The sequence below is a fragment of the Gopherus flavomarginatus genome, chromosome 3 (genome assembly GCF_025201925.1).
Source record: "Gopherus flavomarginatus isolate rGopFla2 chromosome 3, rGopFla2.mat.asm, whole genome shotgun sequence".
In the NCBI taxonomy this organism is placed as follows: Eukaryota; Metazoa; Chordata; order Testudines; family Testudinidae; genus Gopherus; species Gopherus flavomarginatus.
The window spans coordinates 98,093,728-98,117,392 of NC_066619.1; the positions used below are offsets into that span (position 1 = coordinate 98,093,728).

The following is a 23,665-nucleotide window of genomic DNA, read 5'->3' on the forward strand; positions in this document are numbered from 1 at the left end:
ATTAGGAAGTATCTCAGAATACCTGTTCAGCCACTCTGCTCATCAGTTCACACTCTGCTGCCCTGGCCTCAGGTGATCTGCTCTTTAAATGCCCTGGGAATTTTAAAAATCCCCTTCCTGTTTGCTCAGCCAGGTGTGGAGTGCAAGCAATCAGTGACCATGATACCTATGGGCAGATCTCAAAGGCCATGATGGAAAGGGGCCATGACTGGGACGCGGTGCAGTGCAGGGTTAAAGTAAAGGAGCTGCAGAGTGCCTATTGCAAAGCCCATGAGGGAAACCACCGCTCAGGTGCTGCCCCCACGACCTGCTGGTTTTACAAGGAGCTGGACACGATACTTGGGAGTGACCCCACTGCCAATCCGAGGACCACAATGGACAGTTCAGAGCAGAGAGAGGAGAGGGAGGTGGAGAGAGGGGAGGAAACCGAGAGTGAGGGTACTGGGATGGGGGAAGACACCCCGGAGTCCCAGGAGGCATGCAGCCAGGAGCTCTTCTCAAGCCAGGAGGGAGGTAGCCAGTCGCAGCAGCTGGAACGTGGTGGAGAAGCAGAGGAGCAGGTTCCCAGTAAGCAGCTTTTATTTTCAGGATGGAAATGTTTCGGGGGGGGGGGGGGTGAAGGGTTATGGCTGCATGCATGCATGCCTGCCTGCCTAGATGTGGAACAGCCCACTGATGTGGTCTATCATGTTGTGGTAATTAGCCTCGGTAATCTCTTCAGAAGTTTCTGCCAGAGCATGTGCAATGCGCTTGTGGTCCTTGTACCAGTCAGGCTAACGCATCCGCGCCACTGTGCCGCGAGGGGTGAGGGGACCATTGCTGCACACAGGCAAGCTGCATAGGGGCCAGGGCAGAATCCACATTGCTGTAGAAGACCATCCCTTGCTTCCCAGGTGACCCGTGGCAGCGAGATAGCTTCCAGGATTAACTCCTGTGGAAAATGTAGGGATAGTGTTCAGCGTAGGTGCCCCTGCAGCTCTTTGCTTTCCCCAACGCACAGAAACCCCAGTGCAGCCCTGAACCAATCAGTCCCCCTTCCAGGTGACCCACAGCAGCGAGATAGCTTCTAGGATTAATTAACTCCTGCACTCATTGCCCGTTACTCACCACGTCTTCGCTGCTGTGTGTTCTCTGTGCTCTGGTTGGTATGTGGAAAATATGCTGAAGTGAGACTGTAAACTCCTTCACTGTGATTATACACAATGCCGTCTCTCTGTTAAATGTTTCGATTTTTGTCTTTCTAATAACAGTGTCCTTGAATACCCCACTGGCTGGATCAGAGACTGCTGAAAGGCTACAGAACTTGAGGAAGAAGCCACAAAAAAGCAAAGATATGGTGAAAGCAGTTATGAATCAGTCTGCCAGAGAGTAAAAAACTCCAGGACTGGAGGGAAAAAATGCAGGACTGGAAGGAAAGAGAAAGCAGGAGAAAGGCAACAGCTAAGAAGAAAAGCATAAAGCAGCTGATAAACACCCTGGCGCGCCAAACGGACTGTATCCAGTCACTCATAGCAATGCAGGCAGAGCACTACCGTGCAGCCCCCCCACAGTCCCAAAGCTCTTTCCCTTGTGCCCCAATGTCAGCTCAAAACCCCCTTCTACAGCATCCAGGTTATTACCACCAGCAGCTGCCCCCAACACCTGTACGTTCACCTACCAGCCCTGAGAACTATGACCCTTACCCTCTGCACTCAACCCCTATCACCATGCAGAATTTTCATCCTGAAGTGCAGCAGTCATTGCACAGCACTCCAGGCAGGACTTATTCAAACCTGACTGTACAGTTCACCACCCCACCCCTCTGCCCTTTTAGTTATTTTCTTTTCAATAAATGAATTCGTGGCTTTCAGAACAGTTTTCTTTATTGCAGAAAGTGTAATATACCATAGCCCAGGAAAAAAACAGGCACTGCAAATCATTGTAACCACTGCACTCCACTCCCGTGCAAGGCACCAAACATTACTGTTGGCTTTCAGTCTCAAATTCCTCCCTCAAGGTATCCCTAATCCTTGTAGCCCTGTGCTGGGCGGCCTCTCTGGTAGCCCTGCTCTCTGGCTGTGCAAATTCAGCTTCCAGGCGTTGAACCTCGGAGGTCCATTCCTGACTGAATGTTTCACCCTTCCCTTCACAAATATTATGGAGGGTACAGCACGCGGATATAACCACACAGATGCTGCTTTCCTCTAAGTCTACCTTCCCATACAGAGATCACCAGAGCCCTTTTAAATGGCCAAAAGCACACTCCACAGTCATTCTGCACTGGCTCAGCCTGTAGTTGAACCAGTCCTTGCTCCTGTCAAGCTTCCCTGCATACGGTTTCATGAGCCAAGGCATTAATGGGTAAGCGGGGTCTCCAAGGATCACAATGGGCATTTTGACGTCCCCTACCGTGATCTTCCGGTCTGGGAAAAAAGTCCCGGCCTGCAGCTTCCTGAACAGGCCACTGTTCTGAAAGATGCGTGCATCATGCACCTTTCCAGGCCAGCCTGTGTAAATGTCAATGAAACACCCACGGTGATCCACAAGCGCCTGGAGAACCATAGCGAAATACCCCTTCTGATTACTGTACTCGGATGCCAGGTGGGGTGGTGCCAGAATAGGAATATACGTCCCATCTATCGCCCCTCCACAGTTAGGGAAACCCATTTGTGCAAAGCCATCCAGAATGTCCTGCACGTTCCCCAGAGTCATGGTTCTTCTTAGCAGGATGCAATTAATGGCCCTGCAAACTTGCATCAACACGATGCCAACGGTCGACTTTCCCATTCCAAACTGGTTCGCGACCGATCGGTAGCTGTCTGGAGTTGCCAGCTTCCAGACTGCAATAGCCACCCGCTTCTCCATTGACAGGGCAGCTCTCAATCTCGTGTCCCTGCGCCGCAGGGTGGGGGCGAGCTCCTCACACAGTCTCATAAAAGTGGCTTTTCTCATCCGAAAGTTCTGCAGCCACTGCTCGTCATCCCAGACTTGCAGGATGATGTGATCCCACCACTCAGTGCTTGTTTCCCGAGCCCAAAAGCAGCGTTCCACGGTGCTGAGCATTTCCATTAATGCCAAAAGCACTTTAGTGTCATACGCATCAGGCGACTCTATATCGTCGTCGGAATCCTCACTGTCACCTTGGAGCTGAAGGAATAGCTCAACTGCCAAACGTGATGTGCTAGCGACACTCATCAGCAAAATCCTCAGCAGCTCAGGCTCTATTTCCCACAGAAATCGCGCTGCACAAAACTGTTGGGAGACTCACAATGGCGCCAAACGTGGACAGAAAAACAGTGACTGCTGGGATGTGAAGTGATGCACCACAGGGCGTTGGGACAGGAAGCAGAATGACCCGCACCCTTCTGTCCCCTTCCCACAACCCACGGCGCCAAAATGGGACGAGGTGCTCTGTGGGATAGCTGCCCACAATGCACCACTCCCAACAGCGCTGCAAATGCTGCAAAAGTGGCCACACTGCAGCGCTGGTAGCTGTCAGCGTGGCCACACTGCAGCGCTTTCCCTACACAGCTGTACGAAGACAGCTGTAACTCCCAGCGCTGCACAACTGCTAGTGTAGCCAAGCCCTCTGAAAATTAAGCTCCATTAAAATGACTCAGGTTGGGTATCCAAAACCAGTCACTTTTGAAGATCTTGCCCTTTGTATATTAAACCATCAATGCATTGAACAATACACAATATAAACATAAGCAACAGGCTTCTAATAACATTATACACATTAACATTTCCTTGTCCCTGATTCTTCAGTCTAACTCTTGGCAAATGAATTCCAGTTTTAGGAAAGCTGAGAAGAAATATCCATAGAACCACTCAGTGAGAATTTAGTGAATATCAGGTTAGAGGATATTGAAACAAACTAGCCCCACCGCCCCAAATTTAGAATAAATACTTTGGCTCAGAAGCCATCCTCAATCTAACGAAGCTACTTAAAAGTTTTTCAAACCTTGATTTGTCCACCAAATGTATCGTAATTGAAGTACTGACACTGATTGCCAGCATAGCAGGACTTTTCTGTCTCCCCCTTGACTAGGATATTCCTAGTGAGAACTCCAACCTCTGCCCTCATGTCCACTCCATCAATGACATCTCCCATATGAAGGAACTGGGGATTTTCTGTTAAAAAAAGTCAGTTCAAGAAAAGAAAAATAGCACAGATGACCAACTTAACTTCTCAGCCATTAAAACAGAAATGTAACTTGTTAGCTTACATAATATGCTCACTTAAGCAAGTAGAAGATAGGGCAGACAACACTGTATTTTAAAACCTCTTGGAATACTGGGTACCTGAATCCTAATGTTCTGATTGGTTAACAAACACTCCTCATCAGAGATGAAGAGTCCACTACAGCAGATAAATATCAAGCAACAAATACCTGTTGCCATGGGGGTCTGTACAGAAGGCAACACTCTCTCCACAAGGCGGAGGGCTGCTGAAGAGGAGGCTGGGTACCAGGAACAGCAGCAGCTTTGCTATAGCCAGGTTTTTAGATTGAAGTCGATTTAATGATACGTAAGCACCCAACAGTGCACTGAGAGAACTACTAGGGACTAGTATCCTCCCCATAGGGGAAAGGAAGGGGATCCTAAAGAGGATGAGTGCTGAAGCTCCCCCGTGAGACTGAAAAGAGGGTGGCAGTAACCTTCCTTTAATCAGGAAATAGAAGTGAAGAAATGGAAAAGATTAAGGATGTTTAAATTATTAAAAACAACTTCAAAAAACAGTGGAATTTCAAAGGAGAAGTTTCTTTAAAAAAAAAAAAAAACACATCAATTGGCTAATCTTTCCCACAGAGAATAATCAGAAAACCTGGAAGTGTGTGACAACTGATTAGTAAATTCAATGGCCTCGATCCTGCAAAGACGTGTGCACATGCTCAGTCTTACTTGCTGTGGGTAGCCCCACTGACCTCAGTGGGACCCCTCACAGTATATAAAGCAAGCCTACATGCAGAACAGTGCAGGGGCTAAGTCAGCAAAACTTTAAACACTCATTAAAAAAACTAATGAAAGAAAATTCCCAGACTTGTTGCTCCATTTATTTTTCTGACTAATTTGGCTCCTTCCTAAACGGGAGAAACAATGCCATCACCATTAAAAATCCTAATGAAAAGGTCTTTAAAAAAATTTAAAAAAACAACCAAGAACAAAAACTTTCATCTATTTTGGTCTTCACACACAAATTCCTCTGAAATATTAACCTTCATTCACTTGTCTATATTAATGTGAAATATTATCCTAGTAAGCCTTAAACTACACATGGGCACTTCTTTTATTTTTCCATTTAGCTCTGTATTTAAAGACAACTTCTCCCCTTCACACAAATCTGACATCTCTGTCACAGTTGCCTCGGATTGCTACAGAAAGAGTCCTGCTGAAAATTTTCAACAGGAGCACTTCTCATACTATACCTGATGTTATGTAAAACTGACCAGAACTGGCACTTTTTCCTTGCAGCTGACAATCTTTGCTCATTGTCTTCCCCACCCCTCAAAAAAGAATGATGGAGAGAAGACAGGAAAGAAAATGGAGGCATTCTTCAAAAAAATACTTTCCCCTAACATCTGTAGCCTACAAGTATTACATGGGCTACCAAAATTTAAGGAAGGGAAATACTAAAATTTTCCTTTTGGTGGCAAACTAAACTATCAAATTGTTTCACTTTTTCAGGTTTGTACAAGATATAAATAGCAGGTAAGGAAAGGCCTATTCAAGGCATAATGGAATCATACTCCCTCCCCCGCCCCCAACTGAGGAGAGAATTTGGCTTGACAAGTTTTGCATGACTTAAAAAAAAAAAAAAAGTAAGTGGCTGTGGGGCATAATAAATTTTCCCTTTACTGTCTGCCTTACTTGATTTCAAACTACTAGAAAAGAGCACTCCAGTTAATGCTGAAAAGTAGTAAGATAGGCCAATTTACCATTTTTATGAAAGTGCTAATTTAAAGCTCCAAATTACTCTTCCTTTCAGAAGATGTGCACATTGTACTTGACTCCCTAGTATAAGTCCTGTACAAAAGGTTATTGACAAGCTCTGTAAGACCAATTCTAGCATGAATCATACATGGACTAAAAGGTACGTTTTCCAAGGTGAAAAGTATTTATAAATACTAAGTTTAGAAGGTGACTGAGATACAACATGATTTCATATAGTGAATTACACACTGTATCCCAAATTTTGAGTTAAAGAATAGCTTCAAAGTGGGGGGAAAAAAAGAGGGGGACAGAAAAGGAATACATTTTGGATGACGTGAAAAACATATGGCAATTCAGTAAGGAGAGGAGATACAAAAATGCTGTCCCAAATGGCAAGACAGTACACTTTTTCACCAACACTGGAAAGACATTTTCAGAACAAGAAAGAGGAAATTGGATCCAGAACAAATAGGAAGACAGACCTGTTCAGGAGGGGAACAATTTGGTTGTACTTCTTCCATACACAAGAGCAAATGAGGAGCAGCATTCCACAGATGCTGGAGACTGGAGGCTAGGACTCAGACTAGAGAATTAAGTTCTTATAGTCAAGATGAGAAGATATGATTGCAACAACAACACGTTTCACTGGAGGCACAGAGGCAGTAAGAAACAGAGTTGCAATCAGAGGAAAAAGAGGAAAGTTCAGGAAGTAAGGATGATATTATGATTACAAGCAGTAGAAACAAATAAGAGTTCAGAGTCTAAAATAGAAAGAGAGGAGATAAGAGTTGTGTTTGAAGGTGTCATATTGTCCAAAGCAAAGTCATAAATCTGGGAGGCCAACAGGACAGACACAGGTATCCCTAGGTGTCAGATTATATGGCGAGTTGATCAATGTTAAAAATGATAGCTAAGGGTAAAGCCATGAGATGAAGAGAATGAAAGTTCAAGATTTGAGACTTGCACTCCCCTCCACAGAGGAAAAGTTTTGGCTTGAAGAGGGAGCACAGAGGCATAAGAAAACCAGAGATGCTCATACAGCAGTCTCAGAGGATGGAGTGGGCTGCAGAGGCAAAATGGGGGGGTGGGGTCCACGTTCCCTCTGCCCAATTTTTGCCAGAGTTTGCTAGCCCTGCTTGATCACATTGTGCAGCAGTGCCCCTGCCCTGGATGGCAACAGCTTGAGCTGGCAAACTGGGAGCTGTACTGTTGCTGTGGGGAGAAGCAGCAGCACCCAGCTGGGAACTGCAGGGAGGGGCTGCTGAGAGTAAGAGAGGGAGGACCTGTAGGCAGGGGCATCATGCAAACTGTTGGGGAGGGCACTTTAAATTGTGCCCTCCCCCACCCCACACTATCAGCAGGCACAAGTCATCTCTGCACTGCAGTGAAGTCAAACAGAATGGAGTCGTAGGCAATAAAAAAGGAAATGGTCAACTACATGTAGGCAAGACATTTCAGTGTTATGCCCAGAACGAAGACAAATTTGCAAACAGTCAGAGATCCACTGCATGAGAAGAGATCTGAGATATGAGTTACTTGCATAAACATTTTGCTGAAAAAGAAAAGATTTACAAAGAAAAATCAGGGTCAAAGGAAGATTTTAGTTTAAAAAAAAAGGGAGGGGGAGAGAGAGAGAGAGAGAGAATAAGGATATATCATGGCACATTTAAAGAGCTAACAAAGGCACTAGAAGCAAAGGAATTGAAAATCACAACAATTCAGGGAGCAAAGGTGGGGAGACAGAACCAAATGAGAAAGGAGGAAGGTGATAAGTTATTTTTAGGACCAGATTGTTTGAAATATCCACTGAGAAAAAATAAGAGGAAAAAGGAAAAGAGGCAAACTGCAGTGTTCCTGGGTGTGAAGTTAACATTGTCACATAATCAGGACAACTGTATACTAAAAGAATGCAATGTATTCCTCGCATATAGCCGGGGAAAGTCTGGGAGAGGAGGGAGAGATGGATGAATGGTCTGAGCCTGTCACTAGGAAGAGTTTACTGTTCCCAATATAAGAGGCCATTTCAGGGCATTATCCTAATTAGTACATATTACAGTCACATTCTACATACCTTACATTTTCATCAGTCTCCTACCTTTGATTTTGACCTGATATCTGCTACACTCTGGACAGGGAAGGAGAGTGAATTCCTCTGCTTGGTACATTGAATAGTCGGTGCTGGCAACTACAATCTGGTCTTCAGGCTCCCACTTACTAACATCCTCCAACAGATGTAGTATCACTCCATCTATAGCCTCTACCTGAAAACCTGAACGTGGGACACCTAAAAAAGGAAAAATGATGTATGCTGCAATATATAAAGCTATAACTTCAAATGTCATCTACTTTACAAATACTTCATTATTTTAACTAATTAGGAACTCAGATATTTAACAAACATTTTCCAAAATGTAAGAAGCCTTCTAGTATGATAATGCTCTAAAAAGGGATTATGTAAAATGGCCTCGAGGGCTTCATGTTTGGTGAATCTGATTCAGATGCAATGATCTCATTTTACCAGGAGAAATGATAGGCTGAAAGGCAGAAAAACTTACGCGTACAACCTGGGATTGGAGAACAAAGCTGGGCACTTTCCTTATGCACCACCACCAGAAGAAAGACTTAGCAAGCCAGGTGACACTTGTGCAACTACACACCCTTCACTGAGTTTGCACAGAGGCAGGGACTCAAATCAATTCTGTCGATACATGTGCAGGAATAGAATACAGCTCTACCTCACTTAGCAGTACAGAGCCAGTATGGCTAACAAATAAAAAAGCCAAAACATACTTGTCACTGAAGTGGGTAGATACAACTCAATATACATATTCAACAGATGGTGCCATTTTTCCATAGTCACTTTTCAGAGAGACTTTAAGCAATTCAGAACCAATATTTTGGTCATTATGAAAGCAAACAGTTAATTCCCTTCTCATACCGTGCCCATAACCCATAAGAGTATAATCTCAAAAAGAATAAAAGATACATAGTAGTCCTCACAGTGAGGGAAATCATCATAAAAAGAACTACCGGTATTTTTAAATTTAGATCTTCTTAGACTGAAAAAGATATGAAACTCCTTCACTTTGAAAGTGATAAGTGAATTCAGTTGTTCCCAAATGTATGATGCTAGAAACTAAACTAGTTTTCTGGAAGCTGCCAGGGAAGTGAACTGCCTGGCAGGGAGGTGATCTTTAAAAGTAGGAAGCAGGACTCTGGAAGAGAAAAAAAGTGTGGTGAAGTGGGAGTTTAATGACCCCCAAAATATTACCAGACAAGGAGAGAGTCTGGAGCTCCATAACTTCTTGGACAATTTAAGAGAAATCATTCTTAGGAAATTAACAGTTCCATATATTTATGGAACTGGAGTAGGGAGGATCCCAGAGGAATGCAGACTCGGACAATAACAAGGGATGAACAAACAACAAAAGCTTATTGGGAGACAGACCTTTCATGGCATACATCCTGGATAATCAGCTGAAGAACAGCATCATAACACTAACATAACCAGTTAGGGTATCCCTGACCTTGAAAAACTAAATCCCCCAAGCATATCTATCTCTTAAGTCCAGTAGACCTTATCTACATGGATATCCCTTCAGTCTGATAATTGGTCTTTAAAAAAGATATGTATAAGAATAATATTCTTGGACTAAAGACCAAACTGCAAGCAGACAAATGTGACTGTACTGAACCACTGATTAAGAAGAGAGCTTTGTAAATCTGAAAATCTATCAGAGCTCCAGTATAGAGACTTAGGCTGTGTCTACACTGCCACTTTCAGCAAAAAAACTTTAGTCATTTGGGGGTGTGAAAAGACTCCCCCTCGAGCGACAAAAGTTTTAGCACGGATACAGACAGTGCTTTATCACCAGGAGTCAACTATCCCCTTGTTCGACGTGGTTATTTTTTAAATCGCTGGAGAGCTCTCCCCCAGCTGCCGCGGCCACGATGTAATGTGGGCAGTGTAGAGATACTCAGAGACAGATACACCTCTAACTTGATATAACGCTGTCCTCCAGAGCCAAAAAAATCTTACCATGTTATAGGTGAAACCACATTATATCGAAATTGCTTTGATCCACTGGAGTGTGCAGGCCTACTCCCCCGGAGCGCTGCTTTACCACGTTATATCTGAATTCGTGTTACATCGAGTCACATTATATTGGGGTAGAGGTGTATTCCTTGGCTTTGTGGTGAACATAAAGGCCTTTACTACCCATGACAAAGATGCTACATCAAGGCAGAGCCATACATTTATTGGGGATCCTACAATGTCCTCACAAAGTACAAGGTCACAGGCCTTGGTGCAGATTTTCCTGATCAAACTAGGCTGCAAACAGCCACCAGACTCAGTGGCCTGCAACCATTTTTGTTTTCTAAAAGAAATAATAAGATTGAGCGTTAGCATCATAAAAGATGAAAGTGAACTTCTAGTACCGACAACATTTATTGCCAAGCAATTTGACATCAGAAGCAATTTCCTTTTTCTAATCAGCACCAAGGCCATGGAACTAAGAATAAGAAAAGCAGTTAAGGATTCAACACCACCAAAAATATTCTTGTGTGTTCAGATACTGACTACTACAGACCAACAGACTGTGAGAAGTATGCATGTCAGAATAATCCAACTAATCAGAGACCCTTTTGTGAAAAATAAAAATCAGCCATGCTTAAGAATCATCACAAGCAACAACAATAATTAACACAATATTCTAATAAGACTAAAGAAAAGAAACTAAAAAGGCAAACATGGAAAAGACATACACTTCTACCTCGATATAAGGTGGGTTTGCATACAAGGTGGTAAAGCTCTGACACGCTGCTCTGAGCACTGTGGTAAGGGTGCTGGGCCAGGTTGGGGCTGAGGGGTTCGATAAGGGGCAGAGGGTCTCGGGGGCGGTCAGGGGCTCCTCCCACCGGGGTCTGGGGGGCAGGGGCTGTGAGAGGGCACCTTTGGTGACCCCAAGGTCCCAGACTGGCCCAGGGGATTAGCGGGGGGCTGGGAGCAGCCCACTTTGCTTCCCTCGCCCCAGCCCCAGCCGTGTCGCTCACGGGAGGAGGCTTGGGGGACGGGATCCCCCCCACACTCACCAACAGCGGCAGAAGCAGAGCAGCCCGGCCCCAGCCCGCCAGCTTCCAACTGCAGCACTCCGCTTCCTGCCGCAGGTGAGTATGGGGGGGGGGCATCCTTTCCTCAACCTCCCTGCACTCATCGGCAGCGGGAAACAGAGTGCCACGGCTGGGAGGTGGCAGAGTGGAGTGGGCTGGGGCTGGGCTGCTCCACTTCCCGCCGCTGCCTATGAGTGCCTGTCAGGGTGTGTGGGGGGATAAGAGTCGGAGCTGTCATGGGACGGGGGGGTTGGGTGGGGGGGGTCCTGGGGGTGATTGGGGATGGGAGTCTCTGGAGGGAGTGGTCAGGGAACAAGCAACGTGGGGGGCCAAAGCAAGTTTGATATAACGCGGTCACACTTATAATGCGGTGAGATTTTTTTGTCTCCCAAGGACCGCGTCATATTGGGGCAGAGGTGTATAAAAACCCACAAGCCTGTCAGATCTCCAGCCTCCAGTAGGTGACTTTAGGTTTTAGTACTTCTCCAGGATGCTTGTATAACTAAGTTTTTTAAATTTAAGTATTCAGGATACAGTTTTCCGTGTCCCCTTGATGGTATGTTGGATGCCCACAGCACTGAAGCAGAGAAGGAGATTTACATTTTAAAGTTTTCATTTTTGATACACTCCCCTGTATTTCGATTTGTATTTCATCCGAAAGTTAGGCAACATTAATGGCAAACAGAGAAAAATAATTGCAGTAATTAGGAAGTTAGCTTGCATTAATAAAAACTCTTCTAGAAAATAATCGATACAAATTGTTTTTTTAAAACAATTTTGCCTATGAAGATTTTAGGAAAAAAAGAAACACAAATAAACTTTCCTACCTTCATTCCATTCACTAAAAGCTCTCACAGAAAACTTCTGACCATCCATTGTGAAAAATTCTCTTTGAGCAAGAGCTTTTCCCCCAGTGCTATGATTTTCATAGTCTCTCACAGATTCATTACAGGAGGAATTTCCACCACCTATAACACCAACTAAAGCCCAGGCTTGCCTGCAAAAAAAAACAAACCACAAAATCCACTTAAATTAAATTCTTTGCAAATAGACACTGTATACAACAAACATTTATTCTTTTGCTTCTTTAAAAATATAATCCCATAATGCAATAGAAGAACGGGACCTCCTTACGTAAGAGATAATGGTTGAAAATATTTGGTTGTTCCCATATGCAGGCTGGAAAGTGCTCAACACTCATTTCTACTTCCTCCGGCCTTCTTCTCTTCTTTCTTTATTTTTTTTAGGATTCCAGATTTCAGAAAATATTGTTAATACTTTGCCCAGTGTCCTCAAAGTATTTTACAAACCACAAGATCATGTAACAAGTGTTATTTTGTGCATAAAACAAAGTACAGAGAGATTCAGACCTTGTCTACACTAAAGAATACTTGCTAAAGTTTCCCACTATGGTAGTGCTAGAGTATAGCAGTTAAGGCTTTCAGAGAAACCTGCTCTAATCAGCCTGGAGACCTGTCTATATAGTGCCAAATCCACTATTGAAACTGAACTTGCAGTATTAACAGGGGGAAGTTTTTAGCTAAATGTATACATATACAGTACATACACTTTACACTGACACCCCCTAAATGACTTGTCCAAGACCACAATGAGTCAAACAGGAGACTGAAACAGAAGCCCAGATTTCTATGCTCTACTTCGCCACTTTCACTACATATCCTCTCACATAAATGTGCTTTCCTTCATCGTTAACCCCTGCCTTTCTTCATGTGTTCTGCCCTTTAATCAAAACTGGGGTTTGACTTATTGGAATTTATAAGCACAATTATTTTGAGATTCCTCTCTTCCTTACTACACCCCTACATACTCCAATCACAGCCACCTGAATCAAATTTTCCAGTAATTTTTTTTAAAGAGTATTGCAAGCTATTGAAATTGGAGTATGATGTTGTACATAGCAAAACCTATTAAAAAGGGATAACATTTTAGTAAGCATTCACTGTTCCATGCTATTTTTATTACTTGCATAGTTAGCACTCTCAATCATCGGTTTGAGACAAAAAAATCCTATTGTAGCTCTGAGACTCAAATCAAGCATGGTCACATCACTAAGTCAGCAATCCTTATTCCTAGTACTACTGATTAGGTGATTAAAAATCAAATTCTGATAAAAATAAAATATCCTATTCTACCAAACAGAATCTGTGCCAGCCAGTCAGCTTACTGGATGGCCAATCATTCACAATGAAAGGCAAAATTAAAACCTTCAACCCAGACACTAGTTTATTCATAAGCATACACTTTTTTTTTTTTAAAATAAGTATTTTTACAGATTAAATCCCATAACTGCTGTATTCTAGTCTAATCACAATGATGCAAAGAATGTTACACTGAACATGTCTTTCTATAGCCTCACTATCCAAGTCAAAATAAGCATTTAACAGAAAGAACATTCAAAGAGATACTGTCAGACTGAAGATCTCATTTTGAGTGGGAGTGAAGTCATCTTAACTTTGCTTTTTTTTTTTTTTTTTTAAACTGACATGAGACATGAGTGACTATTACTTGTGAGTGCCAGCAGAAGAGACATGGACTGTCACTGTCTTCTGCCACTGGGACAATGGGAAACAGAATTTTATTAGGAAGAAGGGAGTCTCAGCCTACCTGTGAAAGCGGCCAGGAATCAAGAAGGGGAGGAATGGGGGGAAACCTCCTGCTCCCTCCCCGCACATGAGGTAGGGAATTTCTCAGTTTCAGATGAACAAATGCTGAGGCAAAAGAGGAGGTACAACCCTCCCCCCTTCTGCACACCTCAGGTCATGGGACAGATCTGGGCACCCTGAATCCGAGGGGTCCTTCTCCAATCACTTCATGCTCACAAGAAGAGATGTAGGATCCCAGGTGTTTGTCTACACAAGGGCACAACCAACCTTTGACTGAATTTCTACTGTATCCAGGGGACTGGTGCATATTATGGTATGCTCTACCGCCCCCACATTTGTTGATCCTATAAAAACTTCTGAAGCTAGAATCCAGACTTAGGAAAGCCTCCCAGTCCCAGGTGACTAGATCCTTCTCTGAGGTTCAGAAGATTCTTTCTTGCAGGAAAGCCCTTTAAAAGGCACCCAAGTCACAAGGATATTTCTAGGACAACAAACACTAAATGGTATTTTGTCAAGACAAGAAGTTGGAACCCTGACATTTTTCCTGAACTGCTGAAGCAGAGGGAGCATAATAGCCCAAGTCTGAATATGGAGACGTGACGGTGGGAGGGAGGGGGGCACAAAGACACAAAACCAAAGACATACTATTGACTTACTATTAGATAAATATTTTAACAATAATTTATTATTCTAACAAACCCCAATGCAAGCTGGAGATTAGGTTCCACTCAAGCTATCACAAAAAGAGGAACAGACACAGCTGGAGACTCGAAGATTTTATATCCTTGGCTTTCGAATGCACACTCCCTAATAGGCTACAACACACTTTCAAACAGGTTCCACTACCAAGTGGCCAGGAATGAGATTGTGATCTGTAGAGATCACATTATGAAGAAGAAGTTTGAGATGCCAAGCAGATGCTGTGTCAAAATATTGGTTTCTTATTAATTGCCAGAGGAAAAAAAAAAGTGCTGACAACAGAAGAATGCAGCAGCTGTCTGTATCATTTTTTACTCTCTTTTCTGTGAGGCAGGGAGGAAGTTAAGTTTGTTTGGTCTGATTAGGATCCCTTTTTCGAATTTGGTTTCTAATTTGTCACTTTTTATCCCAGAGGTGTTAGTAACATGCATCAGATGCCAACACCTGCTTTTGATTTGTGCACTTAAAAGAAAGACAAATTCTGAAAACATGCACTAGTCATACAATTATATTAAAAAAAAAGTTAAGATTGGTACACTAGAGTACGTGTTAAAATTCACTACATATACACAGCTATAAGTGTTATAATAAGCACTTATAGGCCTTTACACTGTTAAATAATGTACTAACTAATCCTCCTCAATACTTCTGCAAAGGATTATCTGTAAATAAGACATTTATTTGCATACTGTACCAGTGTGCAGAGCTTTGGAGGACAGACCTAGAGTGAATAGTGTTAGATTGTGAAAAAATAGCATACTTTAAGGTTTCACAAATCCCTGTTCACAGGATTATCTACATCTAGTGGGACTAAGCGGATTTGAAGTGAAAACAAAATTAATTTACCTGTAACTCAATCCTTTGACAAGCTTACTTCCCAGAAGGTTTTGAATAGTGAATCTGGTTTCGTCCAGGAGATTTTTAGCAGCTGAATCTCCCACAGCAATAGCAACAATGCGGCCAGGATCCTGACCTTTTAAAATATCCTGAAGTCTCCTGCTTTCGTTTTGATATTCATGGGTATCAAACTTATCAACAACCAAAACTTGTGCTGTGTCCTGGTCAATCACTCTCACATTTAGCCCTCGGGAAAAATTCCTTTCAAATGCATAAGAACCAGAGGCCAGCCCTGAGGAATACACAGTCTTGGACAGCAAAGTCCATGATAACTTCTGAGTCCCATGCAATTCCAGTGTTCCATCAGAGCCAACACCAATAAACTTTTTGCCAAATGTTGGCACATGATCACCTTCATCTGATTTGCCATACAAGATTATAGTTGCTTTGGATTTATAGCGACAGTTCTGTGCTCCAATATGAAGCGCTCCACCATCCTTTATCAGGATAAAGCGAGTTTTCAAAGTGATATTTCTGGATCCATCTTTATCATCACCAAAGACAAGCAATCCTATAGGAAATAATATTTCAGTATTAAGCTATGTTTTAAAGAAACAGATTTTGCTTTAAAAAAAAAAAGTGTAAGCCAAACCTTGCAATAAAAAAAAAAAAAAAAAAAACCCTAAACATTAGTGGAAGTTAAATCATTTTGGTTTCTAAATGGATTTAGGAAAGGGAAATGGGTTTTATAGGAAGTCATATGTTAAAATCTAACTGGAACAGAATTGTAACTTCTACTATAACGACATTCTGACAAGCGGTTTATAGTTTTATTAAGTATAACTGCTAATCTGTTCTGAAGAAGTGGTTTTTTACTTATGAAAGCTTATGCCCAAATAATCTGTTAGTCTTTAAAGTGCCACGAGACTCCTCCTTGTTTTCGACAACACCATACAGGCATATTGCCTGCTGTGGGCAGCCTGCATGTGGTGTATGTGTGACAACCAGGGTCCAGACATCCCAAGGGGCAAAGAGAAGGCTTAAACCCCAGCAATGAACAGTTAAACAAACTGACTGCGTACTGTATTATTGTACTATAAAAAATACATCAGGTAAGGTCTTATGAAAGCTTGTAATGTACACAGGCTGTGGGTATGAATTTACATATTTGTGTATGTAGAAAACTGTGCTCAGTCTGTGGTGCACTTCAGCTATCTCTCAGCAGGGCAGTGAGTAGTCGAGCAGGGAGGGGCATCTCCCAAGGCTGTTGTTTATACAAAACTTGGCATCAAGAAACTATCCATTGTCCAGCCCAGGAAAAGACAATGATGGACCATTAGGGTTAAGGGAAAGACAGTGAGACAATTCGAAACTGAAAAGAACATCCTGGCTCCCCACACTGATTAGCCACGAGTCACCACCATGGGCGGAGGAGTAGGGGATTAAAGCAGCCTTTTAAAAAGAAGGCTTTGAATTGAGGGTTTTTTAATCCAGAATTTGGGGGACAGACTCAAGGGGGAATAGCTTTTGGTGGTGAGGGAGAATTGCTTTAAGGCAATGGGTAACTTGTTAGAAAAGGGATTTTATCTTTAATATGAATGTGCAAAAGCCTGGAGGTTGCCTCTTTATGTTGATTTTCCATGTGACTTGTGTATGTCTGCCTTCCCCTACTAATTCATCTTTGAATCTGCATTTGTTTTATCCCAGGCAGGTTGCTGCTGTGCAAACTGTGTGGAGTGCATATGCCTAGGGAAGCAGAGAACAGTTTCAGGCCTTCAAGGGTGACGAGCCACAGGGAAACAGCCTGAGTGTCCAGTAATTAAGAATTTGAGGAACAGGTATTTGGGAAAATTCGGGACTGGAAGAGCTGTTGGTGTCACCTTGTAAAGAGTAACTAGGCTGGTGAGACCTTTTGTTTGTGAGCTGGCTACTGGGTGTCAGGGAACGGAACTTAAGCTGCACAGCACAAAGTCCCCCGAAATTTACAAGACAGGCAGTGACAGAACCTCTGACTGATCTGTTTAGTCCCCAAAACATCACAACATATTATTCTTAACACACCGAGATACGCTACAGAGCCTAAGCATGTTACCAGTAGAGATGCAAAAGAGAAGTAAGTTTTATGTCATTTTGTGCAAAAATGTTAGTCATTTAGCACTAGACAATTTCACAACTCAAAATGGTCATTTTCATACTGAAACAATCCAAGATTTTAAAAGTGTACATTTTCAATGCAAAAGTATTTGTTGGAATGATGTTCAATTCTGAACTTTCCTAAAAGAACAGAACCATCAGAGTAAAAGAACCCCATTTTTTAAAAGTACAAATGCTAATTTTCAATTTTTTTCACTAAATATTTCAAATGAAACGCAAATAATGTTCTCACATTTCATTGCAGGGTTTCTGCACACATTACTAATGAAGAAGAGCAAGTGTTTTGATAACACCTGAATGGGGAAAGGGAAGTATATGTTTGTTTGCATATGCCAACTTCCCTCCTCACCCAGCACTGTCACACGCACCTACACCTGTCTAACGTGCTTTGGACATAAATCAGAAACATGTTAAAAATGGGACATAACAGTTGATTGAAGCATGTGGCTTGTTTTGCCATTACACACCTCCATCCTGTATGACTATAGAGTGCACTGTAGCATCCATATTCAGACGAAACAAATCCCCCTTTTTGATGATAACTCTCTTTCCAGTATCTTGTCCAGGGTTCCAATTCTGAAGACGAGGGTTCTGATCTGGACAATTCTCTGCAATAACCAACTCAATTAAAAACACCACCACAAACACATTAAGAAAAAAGACATTGCCATATAAAGTCGAAAAACACAAGTCAGGGGTTGTCCTCCCTCTACAGCAACAAGAAGGTTTCATTCGTTAGGAACAAGTGGGTATATGGCATATGATATTTCTTTTTCAAATTAGATGGAATGGGATCAGAAATAATGGATGACCTTGTTTCTTTCTGTTTTCCTAAATTTACCACAGAAGATACTGCAGTTAGTTGCATCACGGTTCAAAGTTATGCAGCAAAAACAGTGACAGGATATGTGAAGGCTGACTAAGCTTTAGCAGAAAGAATGTATTCTTGTTCTTAAACTGAGCCATTTAGCGCGCATTACAAAATGCTCCTGCCAAAAGGGCACCAATCATTTAGATACCAAGGTGACCTGTATGCTGTCAGCTAAAGTTACAAAAACCTAGAATTCTCTTCTCTCAACAATTTGGGTTAAGATTGTTAAAATAGCTGCCTACTGCAGCAGTAGAGACTGGCCTCTTCATAGTACGGGGGTGGGGAGACAGAGATTGGAGACACACTCTCTAAAGCATCTGGAAAAGGGAGATATTGGGGGCAAGAGGGCAAACACAATAGATGCCAAGACTAAGGGCTTGTCTACATCAGAAAGTTGCAGCGCTGGTGAGGGAGTTACAGCGCTGCAACTTTGAAGGTGTACACATCTGCAGGGCACCACCAGCGCTGCAACTCCCTGTTTGCAGCGCTGGCCGTACTCCCGTTTTGTCTCGGGTGTAGAGGATCCAGCGCTGGTGATCCAGCGCTGGTAATCCAATGTAGACACTTACCAGCGCTTTTCTTGACCTCCGTGGAAGGAGGAAGCCTCTGGTAATCAAGCTGGTCTCCTTTCCCGGTTTGCTCTCTCGTTCCCGGAGCCCAGAGCAAGCAGGTCTCCTTCCCTGCGGTTTGCTGGGTGGCTCCGGGAACGAGAGAGCAAACCGCGGCGAAGCGGGTCTCCTTTCCCGGTTTGCTCTCTCGTTCCCGGAGCCCAGAGCAAGCAGGTCTCCTTCCCTGCGGTTTGCTGGGTGGCTCCGGGAACGAGAGAGCAAACCGCGGCGAAGCGGGTCTCCTTTCCCGGTTTGCTCTCTCGTTCCCGGAGCCCAGAGCAAGCAGGTCTCCTTCCCTGCGGTTTGCTGGGTGGCTCCGGGAACGCGAGAGCAAACCGCGGCGAAGCGGGTCTCCTTTCCCGGTTTGCTCTCTCGTTCCCAGAGCCCAGAGCAAGCAGGTCTCCTTCCCTGCGGTTTGCTGGGTGGCTCCGGGAACGCGAGAGCAAACCGCGGCGAAGCGGGTCTCCTTTCCCGGTTTGCTCTCTCGTTCCCGGAGCCCCGAGCAAGCAGGTCTCCTTCCCTGCGGTTTGCTGGGTGGCTCCGGGAACGCGAGAGCAAACCGCGGCGAAGCGGGTCTCCTTTCCCGGTTTGCTCTCTCGTTCCCAGAGCCCAGAGCAAGCAGGTCTCCTTCCCTGCGGTTTGCTGGGTGGCTCCGGGAACGAGAGAGCAAACCGCGGCGAAGCGGGTCTCCTTTCCCGGTTTGCTCTCTCGTTCCCAGAGCCCAGAGCAAGCAGGTCTCCTTCCCTGCGGTTTGCTGGGTGGCTCCGGGAACGCGAGAGCAAACCGCGGCGAAGCGGGTCTCCTTTCCCGGTTTGCTCTCTCGTTCCCAGAGCCCAGAGCAAGCAGGTCTCCTTCCCTGCGGTTTGCTGGGTGGCTCCGGGAACGCGAGAGCAAACCGCGGCGAAGCGGGTCTCCTTTCCCGGTTTGCTCTCTCGTTCCCGGAGCCCAGAGCAAGCAGGTCTCCTTCCCTGCGGTTTGCTGGGTGGCTCCGGGAACGCGAGAGCAAACCGCGGCGAAGCGGGTCTCCTTTCCCGGTTTGCTCTCTCGTTCCCAGAGCCCAGAGCAAGCAGGTCTCCTTCCCTGCGGTTTGCTGGGTGGCTCCGGGAACGCGAGAGCAAACCGCGGCGAAGCGGGTCTCCTTTCCCGGTTTGCTCTCTCGTTCCCAGAGCCCAGAGCAAGCAGGTCTCCTTCCCTGCGGTTTGCTGGGTGGCTCCGGGAACGAGAGAGCAAACCGCGGCGAAGCGGGTCTCCTTTCCCGGTTTGCTCTCGCGTTCCCGGAACCCCCCTTGAAGCCGCCCAACAGCGCTGCAGTGTGGCCACATCTAACACCACTTGCAGCGCTGGTTGCTGTAAGTGTGGCCACTCTGCAGCGCTGGCCCTATACAGCTGTACTAATACAGCTGTAACAACCAGCGCTGCAAAACTTTAGATGTAGACATGGCCTAACAGGCCAGCACCCAGTGTTGGAACAATGGTTGGATGGTTCCATGTTAATGGAATTAATCCACGTAGCCTTCTCACTTCACCTTCAGAGACAATCAAAAGGGAATTTATTTTCAGAAAATAAACGGGCATGTAAGAATAGACAATTATAAACACACCATCTAAGGAAGTGGGACAGCCACTCTGTAATGAAGTAGTATCTATTCATCTCATCTTTACTGTGATCATTAGTATTTCTGATTTATATTTTGTAACTTATTTAACACCATACTTTCACTTCAATCCTTTTCTACACTGTGAATTCATATCAATCCTTTTCACAGGAGCCAAGATTTGACTGAGAAAAAGAGTAACACAATTAAATATGTAAATACATGTCCAGAAGAAGCCTAAGGGATAATATAAACTCTACAAGAAAACAAAGGAAGGAAACATCAGGGCAGGAGAGAGTTTTTAGGGTGGTCCAAAGTAGTGATGATATAAAACTCAACAAATGAATTTGAGCTAAATAGCAGGAAGCATTTCCTTAATAGTAATATCTGCTAGACTGTTGATTAATCTCCAAAGGAAACGGAAGCCCCATTATTTCAGAATTGGGCTGTAGAAAACTGTAGGGAAAACACACTGCCAGGGGCACCAAAGGGAAATGTTATAAAATGATCTAATGAGATAGTAAATTTACTATAAATTCTATGAAAAGATCTATAAAGTGCAATGCTAAGGACTGTAACTCCAGTGCAGATATAGGAAAGAGGGAGATGAGAGAGCAATTCTAAAATAGAACGTTTTAGAATCTCCAATTAATTAGATGGTGACAAAGGAGATGTGAACATCACAGGCACAAAATTAAGTTCCTCTAAAATAAATATGCTTTTGAAACACAGAATATGCATCTGTTCTCTGATGATTGCGATGAAGAAAATTAAGACATTTTTCACAGCTGGAAGTGCATTGAAAATCTTCCTTGACATTCAGGACAAGGGACCACAATGAAGCACCCAGCATTTAATACTGCACAATATATCACCCTCCAAAATTATCAGCTAAGTTTTACACAGATACACTTTTCAGTATATATTCCTGTTTTCAATTATTTGCAACTTCAGCAGCTAACTATGCCAAACTAACCATTCAGGCTGAAAATTTTCCAGGCTCGGTGGTTGCTTGATTTTAAGTTTCAGCAAAAGCAATTCAACTGTTTCTGAGAACAAGTTCAGGAGAAAAAAATATGCTGTTTTTCAAATGTTAAAAAACAAACACAAAACCAAACCTTATAACTCTTTAACTGAGAAGCTTCGGAGCAATAACTTAAAATTTGGCAGAGGGCAGAGTAGGCAGGGGTGTCACCACTGTGGTCACATAGAAACCTTTCATTGTCCCCACAAAAATCTCTCAAATTTAGGAGTATACGCCTCTGCAAAAGTCACCACTTTCATATGCTCAGTAGAGGCTTACAAGAGTCTGGCAGCTAAATTCTCTGAAGATTATGTCTACCCTCAGCATGATGCAGCCCAGGGCTGCAAGTGCCAAGCAGTATTTCTCTACATTTGCTCACCATTGAAGCCAAGGATCACTTGTAACATGAGACAGTGGTACCGAGAGCAGGGAGATTGTCTCTCCTTGTGCTCTCACTGGTCTCCTTTGCTGTATTATAACAGCCTGACTAGAACATAGAGTGAGAGGAGCAAGGAGGAGGGCAAAAGCAGAGAGGGACAAGCTGGGAGGATAGGACAGCAAGGGACAAGCTCATGGTGGGACATGCTAGAGGGGAAGGGTCTAACCACTACACCACACTGCCCTCACCCCCAAAACTTGGAATTCAACTCAGGGTTCCCAAGTCTCACTGTTTCTCTATTAAAGAGGTGTGAAAACTATTGACAAAATGGGCATCTCATCTCACTTCTAATATTCATAGAGGATACCTGCCTACTACTTCTAGCAGTTACTCCATTAGCTCAAGTGGTAGACACAAGTCTTTGCTGTGGATATAAAGATTCCAATCTTGCTGAAAAACTATGAGGAGGAGGAAGGGATGCAGATTTCAGCATGATTCCACATGACAGAATGTTTTTGTTTTTTGTTTTTTTTAAACGGGGTGTAAGCATAAGTATTTCCTTTAGATAGATACTTGGAAAATTCCAGTCAATGTGTCATTTATTTTAAGACACACAGAATAAATTTAGGCAGGCAGAATGTAACTAGCTGTATTGGAAATGACCTAAATTCCAGGATTAATACTTCTGCTCTTGTAAAGGGAGCAATGAGATCTCTAATAATGCAAGTAGTCAGGACCTGGTTTAGGTCTCATCAAAAGACGACTGGACCTCAAGGAATCTAGTGCTCACTACGATATTAATGAACTGATTAAAGTAGAACTCAGAGAATAGTGCCACCTACTGAATCAACACCTCTTCCTACAACACCTTGCCTTTCCTTGGAAGTCTGCCAAGTACTGATCAGGTACAACTCTATTTAGGGTGCAAAATTCAACCCAGTTCAAAAGTCTGATGAAGGAATGGCTACAAATCAAATAAGTGTCATCTTGAAACAGTCATGACACAAAAGGACACTAAACTTCACAATTTTACAGATTTTAAGGCAAGAAGAGATCATTATGATAATCTAATCTGACCTAATCTGTATAACCCAACCCAAATAAATTTACCTAGTGAATTCTTCAACAAATCCATTGCTTTTTAGAACCTCCACTTTACAAAGTCTCCCAATCTAGATTTTAAAACACTTCTCAAGTCACCTCCTCCTAACCTTCTCTTGGATAAACTAACTAGATTGAGCCTCTTAAATTTTTCACTGTAAGGCAGATTCTCCTAGAATTTGAATAATTCTTGCGGCTCCTTTTGAACCCTTTCCAATATCTTTTTTTGAAGGGTTGACACCAGAACTGAATTACAATGGGAATACCATCTCCCGACTCTCACTCAATAGCCCCCTATTTACACATCCAAGGATCCCGCAGCACTGCACTGGGAGCTCACATTCAGCTGACTATCTCTAAGTTCTTTTCATGGTCACTACTTTCCATGAGACAGTCCCACACCCTGTAAGAGTGGTTGACTTTTGTTGTTCTCACATATATGACCTTGCTGTGACATGGACACACTCGTCAACTGGCGTATGACCCATAACAACTCCACAGGAGGTACTGAAATGATAAAGAGTCCCTGGCCATTCCCTGCAGGTAGTTATCAAAGCCATGTTAAGTTGACTAGAAACTTTAATACATTTACTTAATATTGTTAGAGAATCAAAGGGTAAATGCTAATTATATTTGTCTATGTTTACCTATATCTTGTTAGAAGTTTAACAATGTGATCTAATTAGCTTGTAGATGCTAAAATTCTGTTCCTGTCTCATAATGCTTCATTACGGAATTCTATTGATTC

At 43.4% G+C, this 23,665-nt stretch overlaps 1 protein-coding gene across 2 annotated transcripts in view; it reads right to left on the reverse strand.

Moving 5' to 3' along the window:
• CEMIP2 (cell migration inducing hyaluronidase 2) overlaps positions 1–23,665 on the reverse strand; it is an 85,121-nt gene that overhangs the window by 25,739 nt on the left and 35,717 nt on the right. For both annotated transcript variants that reach the window (XM_050944120.1, XM_050944119.1), the window contains exons 3-7: positions 17,807–17,947; positions 15,195–15,756; positions 11,853–12,022; positions 8,009–8,197; positions 3,944–4,113 (exon numbers count right to left, since the gene is read on the reverse strand). In XM_050944120.1, coding sequence (XP_050800077.1) covers positions 3,944–4,113; positions 8,009–8,197; positions 11,853–12,022; positions 15,195–15,756; positions 17,807–17,947 — 1,232 coding nt within the window. The remainder of the gene's footprint in view (positions 1–3,943; positions 4,114–8,008; positions 8,198–11,852; positions 12,023–15,194; positions 15,757–17,806; positions 17,948–23,665) is intronic.